General features: G+C 47.4%; 1 protein-coding gene across 4 annotated transcripts; it reads left to right on the forward strand.

The window, feature by feature from the left end:
- Positions 1 to 2,462: 2,462 nt before the first annotated feature.
- On the forward strand, positions 2,463 to 18,198 carry LOC114708853 (regucalcin-like). 4 transcript variants are annotated; one of them, XM_028892405.2, is made up of 7 exons: positions 2,463 to 2,564; positions 3,160 to 3,358; positions 3,534 to 3,722; positions 3,847 to 4,062; positions 4,147 to 4,278; positions 4,442 to 4,596; positions 4,717 to 4,901. In XM_028892405.2, exons 2-7 carry the CDS (start codon positions 3,160 to 3,162, stop codon positions 4,765 to 4,767), a joined length of 942 nt encoding a protein of 313 aa, XP_028748238.2. In that variant the 5' UTR covers positions 2,463 to 2,564; the 3' UTR covers positions 4,768 to 4,901. The 4 variants fall into 4 exon arrangements, with proteins under 4 accessions (XP_028748238.2, XP_037059849.1, XP_037059850.1 ...); XM_037203954.1 differs by having other exon boundaries at positions 3,847 to 4,278; XM_037203955.1 differs by having other exon boundaries at positions 3,189 to 3,358; positions 3,847 to 4,278.
- Positions 18,199 to 18,580: the final 382 nt, after the last annotated feature.

Here is an 18,580-nt window from a genome sequence, read left to right on the forward strand (position 1 = left end):
AGGGCACAGAATATCTTTAAGGGGCCTGGTCACCTACTGAGGAACAGAGCCACTTATTGAGGGCAGAGGATGCCTATTAAATGTTGGGGCCACCTGCAGAAGATCAGAGTCAAGTGGTGGATGGCAGGGATACCACTTAAGGGCACAAGACACTTGTTGAGGGGCATGACCGCCTGCTAAGGTCACAGAACACCTGGTGAGGGGCACAGCCACCTGCTGAGATCGCAGGACACATTTAAGAAGCAGGAACACTTATTCAGGACTGGGAACACCCACTGAGGTCATGGGGACACATACATAAAGACAAAAGACACCAGAAGAGGGGTAAGGGCATCTGCTGAGGGCAAAGGACATATTCTAAGCTGGTGACTAAGGACCAGGGCCACCTGCTGAGGGCATGAGGACATCTACAGAGGACACAGGACACACATGCAGAGGTTCTGAGACGCCTGCTAAAGTCACAGGACACCTGCTAAGAGTCAGGGCCACCTGTTGAGGACCAGGGCCACCTGTGAAGGGAAGGGGAACACCTGCCAATGGAATGGAGATATCTTCTGACCACATAAGACACCTGATGACAGCAAAGGACTGTGGTGAAACATAGAAGCCAGGCAGTGGTGGCACACACCGTTAATCAGGATTAAAGGTGAGCTCAAAACCACCCTGGACTATATGAGATTGACTCAGTCTAGGAGAGAAACAGAGCCAGGCAATGGTGGCACACACCGTTAATCCCAGCACTAGGAAAGTTGAGACAAGAAATGATATGGGTGGGTGGAGACAGGTATGCAAGGCGTGAGGAGACAGGAACTAAGGCCTTTGGGCTGAGGAAAGCTGTTCAGGCTGAGGTGTCCTAGAGGTAAGAGGTGGCTTGTTCCTTTGTCTCTCTGATCTTTCAGCTTTCACCCCAATACCAGGCTCCAGGTTTTTTATTATAAGACCATTTAGCAATTTGTGTTATAAAGGACATCTGCCGAAAGGCAGGCCCACCTCCTGAGGGGCAGAGTAACCTGTAGAAGCACAGGACACCTACAGAGGACACAGGATACCTCCAGAGGTGCAGGGTCATCTGCTGAGGGGCAGGGTCACATCAAGAGGACACAGAACACCTGCAGAAGGGCAGGGTCACTTGCTAAGGACACTGGACAGCTGCAGAGGGCATGGGGACACCCGCCGAAGGCCAGGGCCACTTGCTGACAGATTTGGACACCTATTGAGGGCCCAGAACATGTATTAAGGAAAAGAAACACTTGATGAGGGCACAGGACACCTAGAGAGGGGCAGGGTCACCTGAGAAGGCACAGGACACCTGCTGAGAAGCAGGGCCACCAGCTGAAGACCAGGGCCTTGTGCTGAGGACCAGGGCCACCTGCTGAGAACCAGGGCCACCCGGTGAGGACCAGTGCCACCTTATGAGGGTGTGGGGACACCTACAGTGGACACAAGACATACAGCGAGCCTGGGACAACTGCTGAAGGCAAAGGACGCCTACAGAGGATACTTCCAGAGGGGCAGGATCACCTGCTGAGTGGCCGGGCCACATGCTGAAGACACAGAATATCTTTAAGGGACCTGGCCATGTGCTGAGGTACAGGGCCACCTGTAAAGGGCAGAGAATGCCTATTACATGTCAGGGCCACGTGGTGAGGGGCAGGGATAAAGCTTGAGGGCAGAGGACACCTGGCGAGGGGCACAGCCACCTGGTGAGGGCACAGGACATTTAAGGAGCAGGAACACTTATTCAGGACGGGGACCACCTGTTGAGGTCATGGGGACACATACATAAAGACAGAAGGCACCAGAAGAGGGGTAAGGGCATCTGCTGAGGGCAAAGGACACATTCTAAGAGGCAGGGCCACCTGCTGAGGGCATGGGGACATCTACAGAGGACACAGGTCACCTTCACACGGACAGGGAACCTGCTGAGGGTAGACACACAAGCGTTTCCTGCTGCACACAGGGGTCTCCTGCTGCATACAGGGTCGCCTGCTGCTGTACACAGGGGTCTCCTGCTGTGTACAGGGTCTCCTGCTGCTGTACACAGGGTCTCCTGCTGCATACAGGGTCGCCTGCTGTATACAGGGTCTCCTGCTGTTGTACACAGGGGTCTCCTGCTGCACACAGGGGTCTCCTGCTACACACAGGGGTCTCCTGCTGTATACAGGGTCTCCTGCTGTTGTACACAGGGGTCTCCTGCTGTGTACAGGGTCTCCTGCTGCACACAGACAGGGGTCTCGTGCTGCATACAGTGGTCTCCGGCTGTATACAAGGGTCTCTTGCTGCACACAGGCATCTCCTGCTGTGTACAGTAGCCTCCTGTTGTACCACCAGGGTCCCCTATCCAGGAGGGCCTCCTGTCGCCCTGGCTGAGGCTGCCAAGCCGCTCCCTGGGGTGCAGTCCCCAGAGGAACAGCACCGCCCTCCAGCACAGGCCTAGGCAGAGGACACAGGGAGGGTGGGGAGGCAGGGAGTGGCGGTCGCCACCCAGCCTGGGGCCCCTGAAGATCCTCACCCGGTGAGGTCTGTGAACAGAGAGGCCACCAAGTCCCGGCAGGGAGCCACAGGTAGCTGGGGAGGTGGGGGCTCCCTGGCACCTCCTTTAAGTGAGCGTGGGGCAGGGCGGGAGTGCGAGCCCCTGGCTGTCTGGGGTCGCAGTGCTGACTCAGGGTGGGAGTGCGAGCCCCAGGCGGTCCCGGGGTCCTGGTACTGACTCAGGGTGGGAGTTCGAGCCCAGGCTGGGGGGGGGGGTGTCCCGGTGCTGACTCAGGACGTGAGTGGGAGCCCCAGGCTGTGTGTGGGGGTCCCCGGTGCTGACTCAGGGTGGGAGTGCGAGCCCCAGGCTGTGTGTGTGTGTGTGGGGGGGGTCCCGGTGCTGACTCAGGACGTGAGTGCGAGCCCCAGGCTGTGTGTGGGGTCCCGGTGCTGACTGAGGGTGGGAGTGCGAGCCCCAGGCTGTGTGTGGGGTGCGGCCCAGGTGGTGTGGGGTCCCGGTGCTGACTGAGGGTGGGAGTGCGAGCCCCAGGCTGTGTGTGGGGTCCCGGTGCTGACTGAGGGTGGGAGTGCGAGCCCAGGCTGTGTGTGGGGTCCCGGTGCTGACTCAGGGTGGGAGTGCGAGCCCAGGCTGTGTGTGGGGTCCCGGTGCTGACCCTTTCTCCGCAGATGTCACTGCCCCCTCCCACTTCCTGCAGCATGGCGTCGCCCCAGCCCCACATCCAGGCTGTAGTCACCGAGAGGCATCGGATGGGCGAGTGTCCCGTGTGGGAGGAGGCCACGGGGCAGCTGGTCTACGTGGACATCCTCGCGCAGACCGTGTGCCGCTGGGGCCCGCACGAGGCGCAGGTGCAGACGGTGCGGCTGGGTGAGCAGGGGACGGTTGTGGGGCGGGGAGGGGAGAGTGGGGGGAGCCCGGGGCGGGGGGAGTGGGAGACCGTGGGGGGGGTCCTGAGCCTGGGGGAGCCCGGGGGGGGGAGTGGGAGACCGTGGGGGGGGGAGCGGAGCCCGTCACCCCCGTCACGCCCCCCGTCCCCCTCCAGGAGACCCCGTGGGCTGCGTGGCCCTGCGCGACAAGGACCCAGGCAGCTACGTGGTGGCCGCGGGCACGCGCGTGGGACTGCTGGACTGGGACTCGCAGGACGTGCAGTGGGTGGCGCAGCTGGACGGACAGACGCCTGGCATCCGGGTCAATGATGGCAAGGTGGACCCCGCGGGGCGCTTCGTGACAGGTGACACGGGGTCACGGGGGCACGGGGGCACAGGGTCACCATAACTTCTCCCACCGTGTCCTCTCCGTGTGACCATGTTTTATCCTGTGACCGTGACCCCTGCCCCCGCCCTCTGACCCCGAAGGCACCATGCCCGAGCCCCTGGCCCCCGGGGTGTGGGAACCCGCGCAGGGCGCCCTCTACTCGCTCCACGGGGATCACGTGGTGCGGAAGCTCGCCGACCGGCTGGGCATCTCCAACGGGCTGGACTGGTCACCTGACCAGCGCACGTTCTACCACGTGGACAGCCTGGACTACGCCGTGTACGCCTATGACTATGACGTGCAGGCGGGCACCATCGGTGAGCGTGGGGGCGCCCTTGTGCCCATGTCCCTTCTCGCCGTGGCCCCGGCGCCCACAGCGTCCGTGTCCCGTGTCCTCGCAGAGAACCGCCGGCTCCTGCTCCAGCTGCCGCGGGGCGGGGCGATGCCCGACGGGCTGTGCGTGGACAGCGCAGGGTCGCTGTGGGTGGCGTGCATCGACGGGGGCCGCGTGATCCGCGTGGACCCGCACACGGGTGCGTGACGTCAGGGTGTGGGGGTGAGGTGTCGCGGCGGGGACACGGTGTGACGTCAGGGCGTGCTGCAGGGGTCACATTGCGTGACGTCAGGGCGTGCAGGGTCCTGCGTGGGAACCTTGGAATTCCCCGTGTCCCGCGTCACTTCCTGCTGACCCCCCAGGGTCACGAGTGGGAACCCTGGAATTCCCCGTGTCCCGAGTCACTTCCTGCTGCTTCGGTGGCGCTGACTATGCGGATCTCTTCGTGACGTCAGCAGCCGACGGGCTGAGCGCGGAGCAGCTGCGGGGGGAGCCGCAGGCGGGTCACGTGTTCAAGGTGGGAGCGTGTGGGTCACGTGTTCAAAGGGGGGTGCGTGTCCCAGCATGCCCCACGGCTGTGGGGGAGGGTCCCGAGTTGTGGAATTTCCCGCATGACGTCAGGCCCTGCCCCCCACAGGTCTCCGGCCTGGGCGTTCGCGGACGCGCGTGTTTCCCCTTCGTAGGCTGAGGCCAAGTCCTGTCCAGGTGACCCCGTGACCCCATGACCCCTGCGAACCCCCGTGACCCCCATGACCCCTGCGAACCCCCGTGACTCCCGTGTCCCCTATGACCCCCATCATAAATCCTGCTGTGTTTCCACGAGTGTCCGCGTCAGTGGGGTCAAGGATCATGGGGTCACTGCAGACCACGGAGAGGACTGAGCCGGGTCCTGATGCTAAGTACACAGTACACAGAACCTGTGGGCCGAGGACTCAGCACAGCACTCGTGCTATGTACACAGCTAAGTACTCAGGAGGACTTAGACAAGCAGTGCACAGACTGGAACAGAAACTGAGTCTGTCCTTTTCTGCAGCACAGCACTCATGCTGAGTACACAGTACGCAGTACCCGGGTCCGAGTACTCAGCACAGCACTTGTGCTAAGTGTATACAGTACACAGCTAAGGACTCATGAAGACTTAGATAAGCACTCAGACAGGAAACAGATGGGCTGGGCGTCCTGTTCTGCAGTGAGTACTCAGCAGAGCACTCATGCTAAGTACACAGTACACAGCTAAGAAGTCACAAGGACTTAGACAAGCGCTCACAGTCAGGAAATAGATGGGTGGGGCGGGTTCAGTACTCAGTACAGAGACGTGAACACTCATGCTGAGTACACAGTACACAGTACCCACGGCCCTACTACTCAGCACAGCTCTCGTGCTATGTACACAGTACATAGTTAAGGACTCATGAGGACTTAGACAAGCACTCACACACAGGGGCGGGGCCGTCCTGTTCAGCGGGTTCAGCAGGTACTCAGTACAGCACTCATGCTATATACACAGTACTCAATTAACTACTCACGAGGTCTTAGACCAACACCACGCAGCTCTTCAACCTTCTTAGTTTTCAGTACTCAGCATGGTGACGTGAGCACTCAGGAGGACTGAGACAAGCACTCACAGCTCTTCAACCTTTTCGGTTTTCAGTCAAGTTGTGCATCTGATACCATGAACGTGATTACAAGGGGTGGCTCGGGGTCATCAGCCCTGGGGAGGTGGCCCGGGCCCAAGTGCAGATCAGACACTCCAAAGACAGACACTGTTGTCCCCGTGTCCCCCTCGTGTTCCTCCAGAGTCCCGTCCCCCCGTGTCCTCCCCCGTGTCCCTCCCTCTGTCTCCCCCCCCCCGTGTCCCCTCCCTCTGTCTCCCCCCCCCGTGTCCCCTCCCTCTGTCTCCCGTGTCCCCTCCCTCTGTCTCCCCCCGTGTCCCCTCCCTTTGTCTCCCCCCCCCCGTGTCCCCTCCCTCTGTCTCCCCCCCCCGTGTCCCCTCCCTCTGTCTCCCGTGTCCCCTCCCTCTGTCTCCCCCCGTGTCCCCTCCCTTTGTCTCCCCCCCCCGTGTCCCCTCCCTCTGTCTCCCCCCGTGTCCCCTCCCTCTGTCTCCCCCGAGTCTCCCCCCAGTCTCCCTGCCGTGACCCCCCCCGTCCCCTCCCTCGTGTCCCCTCTTCCCCCATCTCCTCCCCGTGTCCCCCCCCCCCCCGTGTAGCCTCCCCCCCCACCCCCCAGCCACGGGATCCCCAGGACTCCGCTGGGAGCCGAGGGGTTAGAGGGTTAGAGTGGTAACAGCGGTCACAGCCAGTCTGACCCCAGGACAGAGCAGGGGCGGGAGGGACTGACGTCACCCTGAGGACCAGGCAGGGCGGTGCTGACGTCACAGCTCAGCACACAGTAGTGTCCTGACTGTGTGCGGCGTTACCGCGGCCACCACGCCTCCCCACATCGAGGGGCGGGTCACCACGGCCACGCCCCCACAGGGACCTTGTCACTCAGGGCACTCAGCAAGGGACAGGAGGGTGACACACGGGCCTGGTGTCACCAGCCACACACCCGCGGGGACTGAGCCCGTCTCTGTCGGAATGTGTAACCAGGTAAAGTCCCGGGAACTCACATCAGAGTTGCTCACCGAGGGCTCCCTTAGGCTGGTGCCACCTGTCGCTCAGGGAAGGGACTGGGGGGGGAGGGGAAGGGGTGTTACACGGGGTGGCGGGGAGGGGACAGTGTTGCCACCAGGACTCTTATGGTGCCACCTGGCGCCCAGCTCCATCCTGCCTGGGTTCCTGCTCTGCTTGAGTTCCTGTCCTCAGGGCTTCTGATGATGAAATGATCCCTGGAACTGTGAGGGACTTTCTTCCAGCCTGGTGTTTCATCCCAGCAGTAGTAACTCTGACTAAGACAGTGTGGTTTAAATCTACAACCTCCAAGGTCTGCCTTGCATCTAACAAACACTATCATTCGATGTTGCTGCATGGTTTGCTACTGAGGAAACTACTTTTTCTTTAAAGACAGGGTTTTTCTTTGTAGCCCTTGCATGGACCTCGCTCTGTCTATCAGGCTGGTCTCTAATATTAGACAGAGATGGCCTGCTCTGACTCCTGGGTGCTTCAATTAAAGGCATGTACCAACACTGCCCAGCTGGAAATACTGTTTTATCCCTGTCCCGTTGAATGCTGGGGCTGCTTCCACTGTTTAGCTGTTTAAAGAAGGCCACTTTGTTCAAGCTGGTACATACAGCCTGCGCTACAAATGTGACAGTTTTTCCTGTCATATCACAGCTACATTCCAGCATGTGCATGCCTGGACCTTCCTGGATGATGCTCTTGTCTCTAGTGCATGGGACTCACTATGCTTCTCAGGTGTTCTCCACTGGTGACCTGGAAGCCTTTGCAATATGAGGGCATTTTTTCTGCTGTGCTTGGACACCTGTCCACATGTCCATTGGTCTCCTTTTAGTTTTGCTGTCTGAAGATCCAGTAAGGAAGTAGCAGCTAAGAGGGTCATGGACCTGGGAAGAAGGATAGAGGAAGTACAGACTGCAAGAATTTGAACACAGCCATCCAGGCTGCAGTCATGACAGCCTTCCTTTACCTGTGGTGGCCAGCTGTGCACACCTCCCTGGAGATTAGTCAACCTCTTTAGCTCACAGTGAGCCTGGACAACAGGAGCTCCCCACTACATCATCTGCTGTAGCACGAATCTTAAAAGGTCTTATTAATAAAAACAAACCCAGTGCCAGTTATTGGGATGAATGCTGGAAGATCAGAGAAGCAGAACAAGCCACAGCCACATCACCTCACCAACTCCTCAGCTGATCCTGTTTCCTCAAACTGGAAGCCTCTGTGTCCTCATCTGAATGGCTCTCAGCTAAACTGCTGCTCAAATCCTAAAAGCTTAACTAGCCAAATGCTTCTAGTTTCTGATCTTCACGCCTTATATACCTTTCTGCTTCCTGCCATCACTCCCTGTGATTAAAGGCTCACTTCCTGTGATTAAAGGCGTGTGTGTGCTGTTTCCAATGTGGCCTTGAATTCACAGAGATCCAGATGGATTTCTGCCTCTGGAATGCTAGAATTAAAGGCATGTGCTACCATTGCCTATCCTCTATGTTTAATATTGTGACTGTTCTGTCTCTGATCCCAGATAATTTTATTAGAGTGCAAAATAGTTTGGGGAACACAATACCACCACAATCTGCATTGAGTGTGTCCTCCTTGGCAGCAAGTGATTTTACCCTCTCAGCAAGCTTCCCAGCTCAAGGCTGAGGGCTTTGAAGCCCATCGGAGGTTGATAGATGAGTCAGATTTCAGCTGGGCACATTGTTTCACACTTATAATCCCAACACATTGAATATGGAGATGAAGATTTTGCGTTTCAAGTCATGTTAGTCTACATTGCAAGACTCTACCTCAAAACAAAATGAATAAACATCACACATGCCCATTTTGGTGGTTCACACCTTAGATCTCAGTACTTAGCAAGCTGATGCAGGAGGATCACCACTAATTTTAAACCAAGCTAAGGTATCCTGTAATACCGTATGTCAAAAAAAAAATCTCTTCCCCAAAGGGTTCAGATTGGTGTTCTTTTTAATATTTCCTAAACCTAACAAATGTCCACCCACTTGTTTGGGATTGCTGAATGAAATCAATACCTAAAATAAAAAAGAAGGACTGGTTAGCACCTGTAGATTCTAACTCCAGAATTCTCAGGGGGAGATTTTATCTGAGCACTTTTCACTCCTTTAAATAAGTCAGCCTGTTAAAAATACCCTTGAATTAATTTTTATGAAATACACAATGATATACTTACTAGAGCCTTTAGAAATTAACATAAGTAAAATCTAAGAAAAAAAATTTCAGAAAGTAAATTCAACACACCCAAAACAAAAAGTCAGTGGTGTTTTCAAGGATTATTTAAACTATGTTGCACTTTTATTTTTGACACAAGCTCAGAAAAATAATGAATCAAAAAAGAATTAAATGGTAAGCAAGCTTGCATCTTTGTAAATACATTTCTCATTTGTTTAGTAATATGTGGTGATATTGTGTTCCCCTAAATATTGTGCACCCTGATAAACTTATCTGGGGTCAGAGAAATGAACAGCCACTAGACAGACATAGAAGCCAGAAAATGATGGAACTCACACATTTAATCCTAGTCTTCTGGAGGCAGAGATCCATTCTGATCTCTGTGAGTTCAAGACTGCACTGGAAACAGCTAGGCCTGGTGACTAATGCCTTTAATCCCAGGAAATGAGCCTTTAATCCCAGGAAGTGATGGCAGGGAGCAAAAAGGTATATAAGGCATGAGGTCCAGGAACTAGAGCCTGGTTAAGCTTTTAGGCTTTTTGAGCAGCACAGTTCAGCTGAGAGGCATCCAGTCTGAGGAAACAGGATCAGCTGAGGAGTTGGCGAGGTGAGGTAGCTGTGGCTTGTTCTGCTTCTCTGATCTTCCAGCATTGACCCCAATACCTGGCTCCAGGTTTGTTTTTATTAATAAGACCTTTTAAGGTTCGTGCTACAATTATATTTTTTCAAACTGATGTAAATTACAGTTTATGATTACAAAACAAATAGGCAGTAGATGAAAAATCCTTGTTAACCAAATAAATATGCACCCCCCCCCAAACCAATCCTTGATATATAAGTCATCCAAAAAGGTTTTATTCATGAGTGCTTACATTTTATTAAAAGATACAATATTACTTATCCTACCAAATACTGCACTTATTATCAAGAGCATACCTGATACTTTAACATATTCTAATTATGTAACTACAGAGACAAGCCCAAGCTCCCCACAGGTTGAACTCACATACCTTCTGGGAGCCAGCACCATTTCACCTGCTGATCCTGGTCACTCAAAACAGCACTTCTGCAGTATTTACTACCCATTGTTGCAAGCCATTAAAATTCCACTTAGAACATATCAACAGTTTACAAGACATATTTGACTTAACAGCAAAAGGCAGAATGCCATTACAATTATTTATTTTTTAAGGTCAATTATGGTTTATCAACCACAGCATTCAATCATAGCCAGCTCTTCCTGAGACTGTGATTTACAACTCACACAGTAACATATGTATCTTAACATAGGTGTAGCTCAGTCACTATAGATTCCACATAAGCCCCTGGTCTTGTCTATAGTAAGTTATGGACTAATTTATGTTTTAGAATATTAGTTTAAGATGTGTTACATATGTTTGTGCTGTGGAATATTTGTTTAATGATACAAAAATGTGTTGCATTCTTTTATGTTGCATTTGTTTAGCTCTATAAAGCTGTGTTACTTTGCCTAAAGCACCTGATTGGTTTAATAAAGAGCTGAATAGTTAATAATAGGTAGGCAGGAGAGAGAAATAGTTGGGGCAGGTGGGCAGAGAGAATAAAGAGGAGGAAATATCTAAAAAAGGAGAGGAGTGAGAAAGGGGAGAAGGATGCCAAGGGCCAGCCACCCAGCCAGCTACAGAGTAAGAAGGAAAGAAAGATATATAGAATAAAGAAATGTAAAAATCCCACAGGCCAAAATGTAGTTAAAGAGAAACGGGATAATTTAAGTTAGAAAAGCTTGCTAGAAACAAGCCAAGCTAATGCTGGGCATTCATAATAAAGAATAACTCTCTGTGTATTTATTTGGGAGCTGGGTGATGAGTCCCCAAAGAGTTAAAAAAATTACAGATTTATGCAAACACAAAAATCCCTGAAACAGCAAATATTTCAAACATAAAACAAAAGCAAATGTCAGTGAATACTCATTAAATCATAGGCTGTGTGTGAGAGAGCACAGTAGAGATTGTGTGTTGAAGATGTCTAAGTTACTTTACATTTTCAAAGTAAAATGATATGTGAAATAAATTTCATTAATTCACTTGCAAAAAACCAAAATCTTTCTTGTATATATTGTTTTGTAGAATATAACTTCATTAATTACCCATATGTTTTAAAACTTTAGCATTCCAATTTTATATCTTCAGGGTTAGCAACTGAAGCGCATAAACATACTTCTGGGAAATGTGTTAAGTAAGGATAATACTAGAATAAGATACCTCCACTTAGAAAGTGATGCTAAATTTCATTCAGTACTTTAAATTTATTTAATCTTATTTTATGTGCATTGGTGTTTTGTCTGCATGTATGTGTGTGTGAGTGTGTCAGGTCCCCTAGGATTAGAGTTACAGAGTGTTGTGAGCCACCATGTGGGTTCTGAGAATTGAACCTGGGTCCTCTGGAAGAGCAGTCAGTGCTCTTAACCACAGAGCTATCTCTCCAGCTCCATCTTTCAGTCCTTTAACTATAATTCTAAATGGTGGCTTTAGTACTAGAGATGGAGTTTACTTTCTCCTTCCTTGGTGACTGGAGCTTTGATGATGGTGTTTCACTTTTAAGCATCAATTTACTTAATTTTTGAATTTTTATAGGTTCAAAGAATGAATTCTACAAGATTAAATTAATAAATAAGTAGTTTTCCATTAAGTAACAAGTATCCATCAATATGATCAAAACAAATAACCAAGTCTTGTCATGTATCTAATAGCTCATACTATTTCATAAATTTTTCTTTTTTTTTTCTTGCAAGAACTACATTTTAAATGAAAAGCATCCCAAAGTAGGTTACTTATGAAGTCCCCTTAACTGATAATCCAAAAAGAACACAAAAGCGATGATGCTCTTGAAGAGAATTGTACAAGTTCCCCTGTGTGTGGTAATACACATTTCAATACGTCAGCAAGGATATTCATTTCAGTCTAGTGACTGCTCATACCCAGAACCACCTCCCAAGTATTTCTCTTCCCTTCCATCTCTACAATGAATTTAAAACTTGAATATTTTTTACTTCATTCTACATAAAATTTGCTTAGTAATATTACTAATCTTAACCAATATGAAAAATCTTGCTGTCAAAACATCTCTTTTCACTTAGTAGTAATAATAGTGTTTGATTTCTACTTCTACTTCCACTAAACTTGAACATCACAGGAAGTACAAAGCACACTGAACTGATGCTCTGTACATATTTTGCTGAATATAGGTGCTTTAGTTTAAAGCAATAGGTTCACAATAAGACTGTTTAGATAAAATAGTTTACAATGTGTGTAAAATGTACGTAGGCTTGAAATAATATATATATATATATATATATAGTTATAGTTATATAAACAAATAAAGTTTTTAAAAATAAAGTCTTAAAAAAACAATAAAGGTAATAAGCCATGTAAAGATGGCTATTACACAGAGAATCTGGATTATGTTGTTTTTGATATTTGTAACTAAAGAAAAACATTTGATTGTAAAAGCTGTTGAGTTATGTCAAAATGAATGGACAGCTAAATTAAAAAAACCATCAACAATTTCCAGAATTTAAAGTCCTGAATCATGACATGACACTAGTGGAATTCAGGTTTTTCTGGTACATGGACTGCTCTCACCCAATGTGAGGTTGAACTGTTGACCTTGTGTACATCCTACTTCACAAATGAGTCTGTCAGATACACTAAGCCTATAGGCTGAAGATGATGCCCCAACACTGCGGAAAAACCTCAGGTAACTGTCCAGGCAGCTGACTGTTTCTGTCAACTCACAAATTTTTTGGAAGTTGCTTGCATGCACTTCCTGTTTTTATTTTTGTTAGGTAATATTATTTCCTTCTTGGTTCTCTGAGGAAGTTGAAGACAAGTTAGTTATAGTTGAAGATTAGTTAGTTATAGTTGAAGATTAATTAGGATAGAAGTGAATTAGATACATTTTGGACTTACCAAAATAGGATAGATAATGGAATTACTTTCTCTGAATTTGTCAAATACAAATGGACTAGACATTGTTTAGGCATTTATTACTTGTATATATTGTATATATGTATATATATATATATAGTGTATATATAGTGTATATATTTTACTTTTGTATATAGTTTTTCTTTTGTTAGTTATAACCTTTTTATTTTTTTCTTTTTATTAAAATAGAAAAGGGGAAATATGGTAGTATTTTATTTGTACTGAAATGTGATTTTAATTGTATGTTAATATATAAAGTTGCCCGGGGATCAGAGCTATTAGAGCTATAGCAAGAGCGTGGTGGTGGTGGTGGTGGTGCAGGTGGTGCACACCTTTAATCCCAGCACTTAGTAGGCAGAGCTAGGTAGATCTCTGTGTGTTTAGGGATACAGCTAGCATTGGATACACACACCTTTAATCTCAATACCATAGAAGACCTGGAGGGCTGTACATAACAGGCAGTGACGAGGCAGTCATGTGTTTGGGTTTACAACCAAGGAGAAGGCAGAACAGAAAGTCTATATAAAGACGAACAGACAGGAAGTAGCTCTCTTTTGGAGAGGTCTCTTGGCTTAAGAGGCTAGCTGCATCAGGCGGGTAAGGCTCTTAGCTCTGATCTCTTGGCTTTCTTCTTTGCATTGGTTCTGTGTTTCTTATTTAATAAGATGGTTGGTTACATCTACATACAGGAGATTATAAGTAGCAGCTAAAACTCTTTCTTATATTTTAAATCATGTTTTACCCTTCATCAGAAATAACACTCAACCCTATGCTTCACTGTTTCCCATAATCTTTAGATTTATACAATAGGAAAGGTTATTTTCTGCAAATGTATATAACATGGTATTGGGATATTTGTTAAAAGTGTTTCAGAGGTGTAGTTAGAGTATAAGTAGAAAATTAGGACCTAAAAGTATAGATATTCAATTGACTGGAAATCCTAGTGTTTTACTCAGGGTTCTCTAGAGTCACAGAACTTACGGGATGAATCTCTGTCTCTGTCTGTCTCTGTCTCTCTCTCTTATATATATAAATATAGATATAGTGCATATATGTGAGTGAGTGTGTGTGTGTGTGTGTGTGGTGTGTAAGAGAGAGAGAGAGAGAGAGAGAGAGAGAGAGAGAGAGAGAGAGAGAGAGAGAGAGAGAGAGAGAGAATATATTGGAATGCCTTACAGGCTGCAGTCCAAAAATGGCTGACTATGAATTGAAAGTCTAAGAATCTAGTAGTTTGCTCAGTCCCACGAGGCTGGGTGTCTCAGCTGGTTTTTTTATATGCTAGAATCCCAAAGAAGTAGGCTTCAATGCCAGTGAAGGAATGGATGTGCTGACAAGGCGAGGGAAAACAGACAAAGACCTAATACACAGCCTTTCTTCTTCCATTGTCCTTCTAACAGAAGGTGTGACCCAAATTAAAGTGTGCCTTTCAGCCTCAAAGTCTAGATTAAAGGCATGTGTCATCCAGCCTCAGGATCCGGATCAAAGGCATGTTGTCTTCTTGCCTCAAGGTCCAGATCACAACTGTGCCCTCCATTTCTGAATTATAGTTCATTCCAGATATCGTCAAATTGACAACCAAGAATAGCCATCACAATCTACTCCTTGTCAACTTGACACACAATCATATCTATCACCTTATGTCCTTATTAATTTTCAAGTGAAAAACAATAACCAGATCATAATTATGCCTAAACATAACATAACTATCCCACATACAATTGCAAATACAATATATATTTAGAGTAGTGGCAATGTTCCTTGGGGGACATCTTTCTAGTATCTCAAACTTATATCTGATAACCACTGATATTCTCTTAATGGATGTTGCAACACAGGATAAGGAAACTGAAAGAACATACTATCTGTACAAATACATTATTAATAAAATACAACCGAAGCACTCATGTTAGTTAGAATCCTCATTTCTGCAACTGGTCACATGGCCTTAGATGGTATTTAGAATTACCTTCCTCTACTACCCATTCTGTATTTCTTCCACTCTATGCAAGCACTTCAGCAAGTCTTGGGTCTTTTCCTGGAGGAGTGACCCATACCTACATTCCTGATGGGTCTGTACCCTTTGTCATCCTACCTGGATTAGATTTTTGTAGTTTCTCATTAACTTTAATTACAGGGCACTGTAACACCAAGAGATGCCCTAAAGGATCTTCTGCACTCCAGACATAATCATTCTTTCCTTCATTGTGGAGAAGCAATCCAATTTCCCCATGGTAATCTGGATATATCACTCCTCCTAACAGTGTCATTCCTTTCATAGTCTGTTGGTTTAAGGGCATTTGAAGTCAAAAATGACCAGGGGGAAATCTGAGTTTCCAGTTCAATGAAATGTTTGTTGTGACTCCTAGCAGGAATATTCCCCCTCTCTAGAACCAAAACTTCTAGGCCTGCAGAATTTAGAGTTGCAGAAACAGGAAGCCAAACTGTAGCATGAATCTTAAAAGTTCTTATTAATTAAAAACAAACCTGGAGCTGGGTATTGGGGTGAATGCCAGAAGATCAGAGAAGCAGAACAAGCCACAGCTTCCTCACCTTGCCAATTCCTCAGGTGATTCTGTTTCCTTAGACTGGATGCCTCAGCTGAACTGTGCTGCTCAAAAGCCTATGAAAGCTTAACCAATCTAGTTCCTGGTTTTCACACCTTATATACCTTTCTGCTTTCTGCCCCCATTTCTTGGGATTAATGGCGTGAGTCACCATGCCTGGCTGTTTCCAGTGTGGCTTTTAAACTTACAGAGATGCAGATGGATCTCTGCTTCCCAAGTGATAGGATTAAAGGCATGTGTGCCACCATTTTCTGGCCTCTATATCTAGTGGATGTTCTGTTCTCTGATAAACAGATAAGTTTATTAGGGTACACAATATTTTGGGGAACACAATACCACCACACCAAACCTTTCCTCATCAGTCACTAGGGATGATATTTAGTTCAACTATTCCCCTTTCCACTCTTTGATTCCTGGACCTATGAATCCTAGCTATAGGAGAAACAATACCATTATATTGGTTACTGATTCAGAGCATATACTACCTTCTGGAGAAACTTTCCCCAGCCCTCAAGATGCTGCTACATAATTGGTGCTGTAACTGTGTCTTCAAGAGACCAAAGTTCATTCCATCCTTCTATAGGACAAGCTTCTTCAGGATGCTGAGGAACATGTTAAGACCAGTGGATTCCATGATTGTGGGCCCACTGCCTTGCTTCTCTGGCTGTGAAGTGAGTTCCCTGGTCAGAAACAATACTGTGAGCAATACCATGTCAATGGATAAGGCATTCTGTAAGTCCATTGATGGTGGTTTTGGCAGAAGCATTACATGTAGGAAAGGCAAATCCATAACCAGAATAAATATCTACTCCAGTAAGGACAAAGAGTTGTCCTTGTCATGGAGGAAATGATCTAATGTAGTTAACCTGCCACTAGGTTCCTGGCTAGTCACCCCAGGGAATGGTGCCATATCTGGGGCTCAGTATTGGTCTCTGCTGTTGGCTGATTTGGCACTTAGCAGCAGCAGTAGCCACATCAGCTGTGGTGAATGGAATTCCATGTTGAGCCCATGCATAATGCCCATCTCTGCCACCATGGCCACTCTGTTCATGGGTCCATTGGACAATGACATGAATGGCTGGGAAAAGATGCTGACTGCCCACAGAAAGTCATCCTATCAGATTATTGAACTCTTCCTCAGCTGAAGTCACCTTTTGGTGAACATTTACATGGGATACAAGTATCTTCACACCCTTTGCCTATTTGTAGAGATCTATCCACATACTTCTCCCACAGATGACTTTCTCACCAATTTTCTAATCGTGCTCTTTCCAATCCCTGACCATCCAGTCAATCCATTGGCTACAGCCGATCAATCAGTGAATAGTTGCACATCTGTTCATCTCTCCTTCCAAACTGTATGACCATGTGTACTGCCCAAACTTCTGCCCACTATGAAGATTTCCCTTCACCAGTATCTGTGGTGATATTGTGTTCCCCAAAATATTGTGTACCCTAATAAATTTATCTGGGGTCAGAGACAGAAAAGCCACTAGATACTTAGGATAGGCAGTGGTAGCACACACCTTTAATCCTAGCATTCCAGAGGCAGAAATCCATGTGTTCAAGGATACAGCCAATCATGGTGACTCATGCCTTTAATCCCAGAGAGCAAGTCTTTAATCCCAGGGAATGATGGCAGAAAGGAAAGATATATAAGGCGTGAGGACCAGAAACTAGAAGCATTTGGCTGGTTAAGCATTTGGCTGGTTAAGCTTTTGGGTTTTGAGCAGCACCGTTCAGCTGAGAGCCATTTGGATATGAGGACACAGAGGCTTCCTGTCTGAGGAAACAAGATCAGCTGAGAAGTTGGCCAGGTGAGGTTAGCTGTGGCTTGTTCTGTCTCTCTGATCTTCCAGTATTCACCCCAATGACTTTTTATTAATAAGAACTTTTAAGATTCATGCTACAAGTATCTTTCAGGGTTGTCCCAGAATGGGGTTGAATTGCAGCAGCTGTCCACTTCTGGGTGGTGCCTGCATGATGAACAGAACCATCAGTAAACTTGGCCCTAGTCTTATCTTCCTCAGCCAACCAATCATAAGGAATACCCCATTAGGCTTTGGTGTATGTTTGGCAGCAGAAGGCATTGTAACAGGAGTAGAAACCATAGACATTTGAGCAACTTCTTCGTGTAGCCTGCTTCTGCCTTCAGGATCTACTTGGGCCTGATCTTTTTTATACCACTATCATTTGATAACAGATTGCTGCTGTGCATGTTCTAATTTATGACTTGGTGTGTCCAATAACATCCAGCTAATGATGGGTAGTTCAGGTCACATGGTAAGGTGGTGTCCCACTGTCAAATGTTCAGTTTCTCCTACTGGCTGGGATTAATGGCATGTGGCCAAATACTTGACCATATTTATTTTTGAAAATGATTTTATAGGCACCAATGGCAGGCACTTGAAATGACTTTAAGAGGTACTGTACTGTCCCTATTCTCCAATGCTCCAATTCTTATATATTGTTAATTTTTGTTCTTGTATTGTGTGGTGGGGGTGAGTGTGTGTATGTGTGTAGACTATGTAGCACTGGGTTTAAAACTCACAGTGATCTTCCTGCCTCTGTGTCCAGATTTCTGCTACTGGAAGAATGCACTACCACACACAGCTTGAAAAATAATTTTTATGGTCTAGTCTCCTCTACTTATGGTGGCCAGGGAGGCCAGGAGCTGGTGCAAGAACCCCTGATACTGGAGTTACAGATAGTAGTCAGCTTCTATATGTACTGGGAATGGAAGCTAGATGCTTTGAAAGAATCTTCAGTGCTCTTAACTGCTAAGGTATTTTTCACCCTAAGTTTTCTATTCTTGATTATGTTTCCTGTCCAAGGCAGCCTAGTCAGGGTCAGATACCTGATGATTAAAAAGTGTAATTCTCCTCCATTTTAGAGAATGAGCCTCAGGCAGGGATGAGCTCCCTAATTGTTCATCCCATACAACATGGTCAGTTAATTATCCATATATATATGTATGGATATATATGCAACTAACGAAACAGGTGCAGCAAGTTGTAATCATGTATTTCAGCATACTTATTCACTGATACTTAACAAGGAAGAAGTTGGAAGGGATTTGGGAAGGGATGGAATGGAGAGATAAAAGGGGAAAGTGATGTAATATCTTTTAATTAACAATTTATGGAAATAATTTTTTAAATAAAAAC

This window comes from Peromyscus leucopus, chromosome 3 (genome assembly GCF_004664715.2).
Source record: "Peromyscus leucopus breed LL Stock chromosome 3, UCI_PerLeu_2.1, whole genome shotgun sequence".
NCBI lineage: Eukaryota > Metazoa > Chordata > Mammalia > Rodentia > Cricetidae > Peromyscus > Peromyscus leucopus.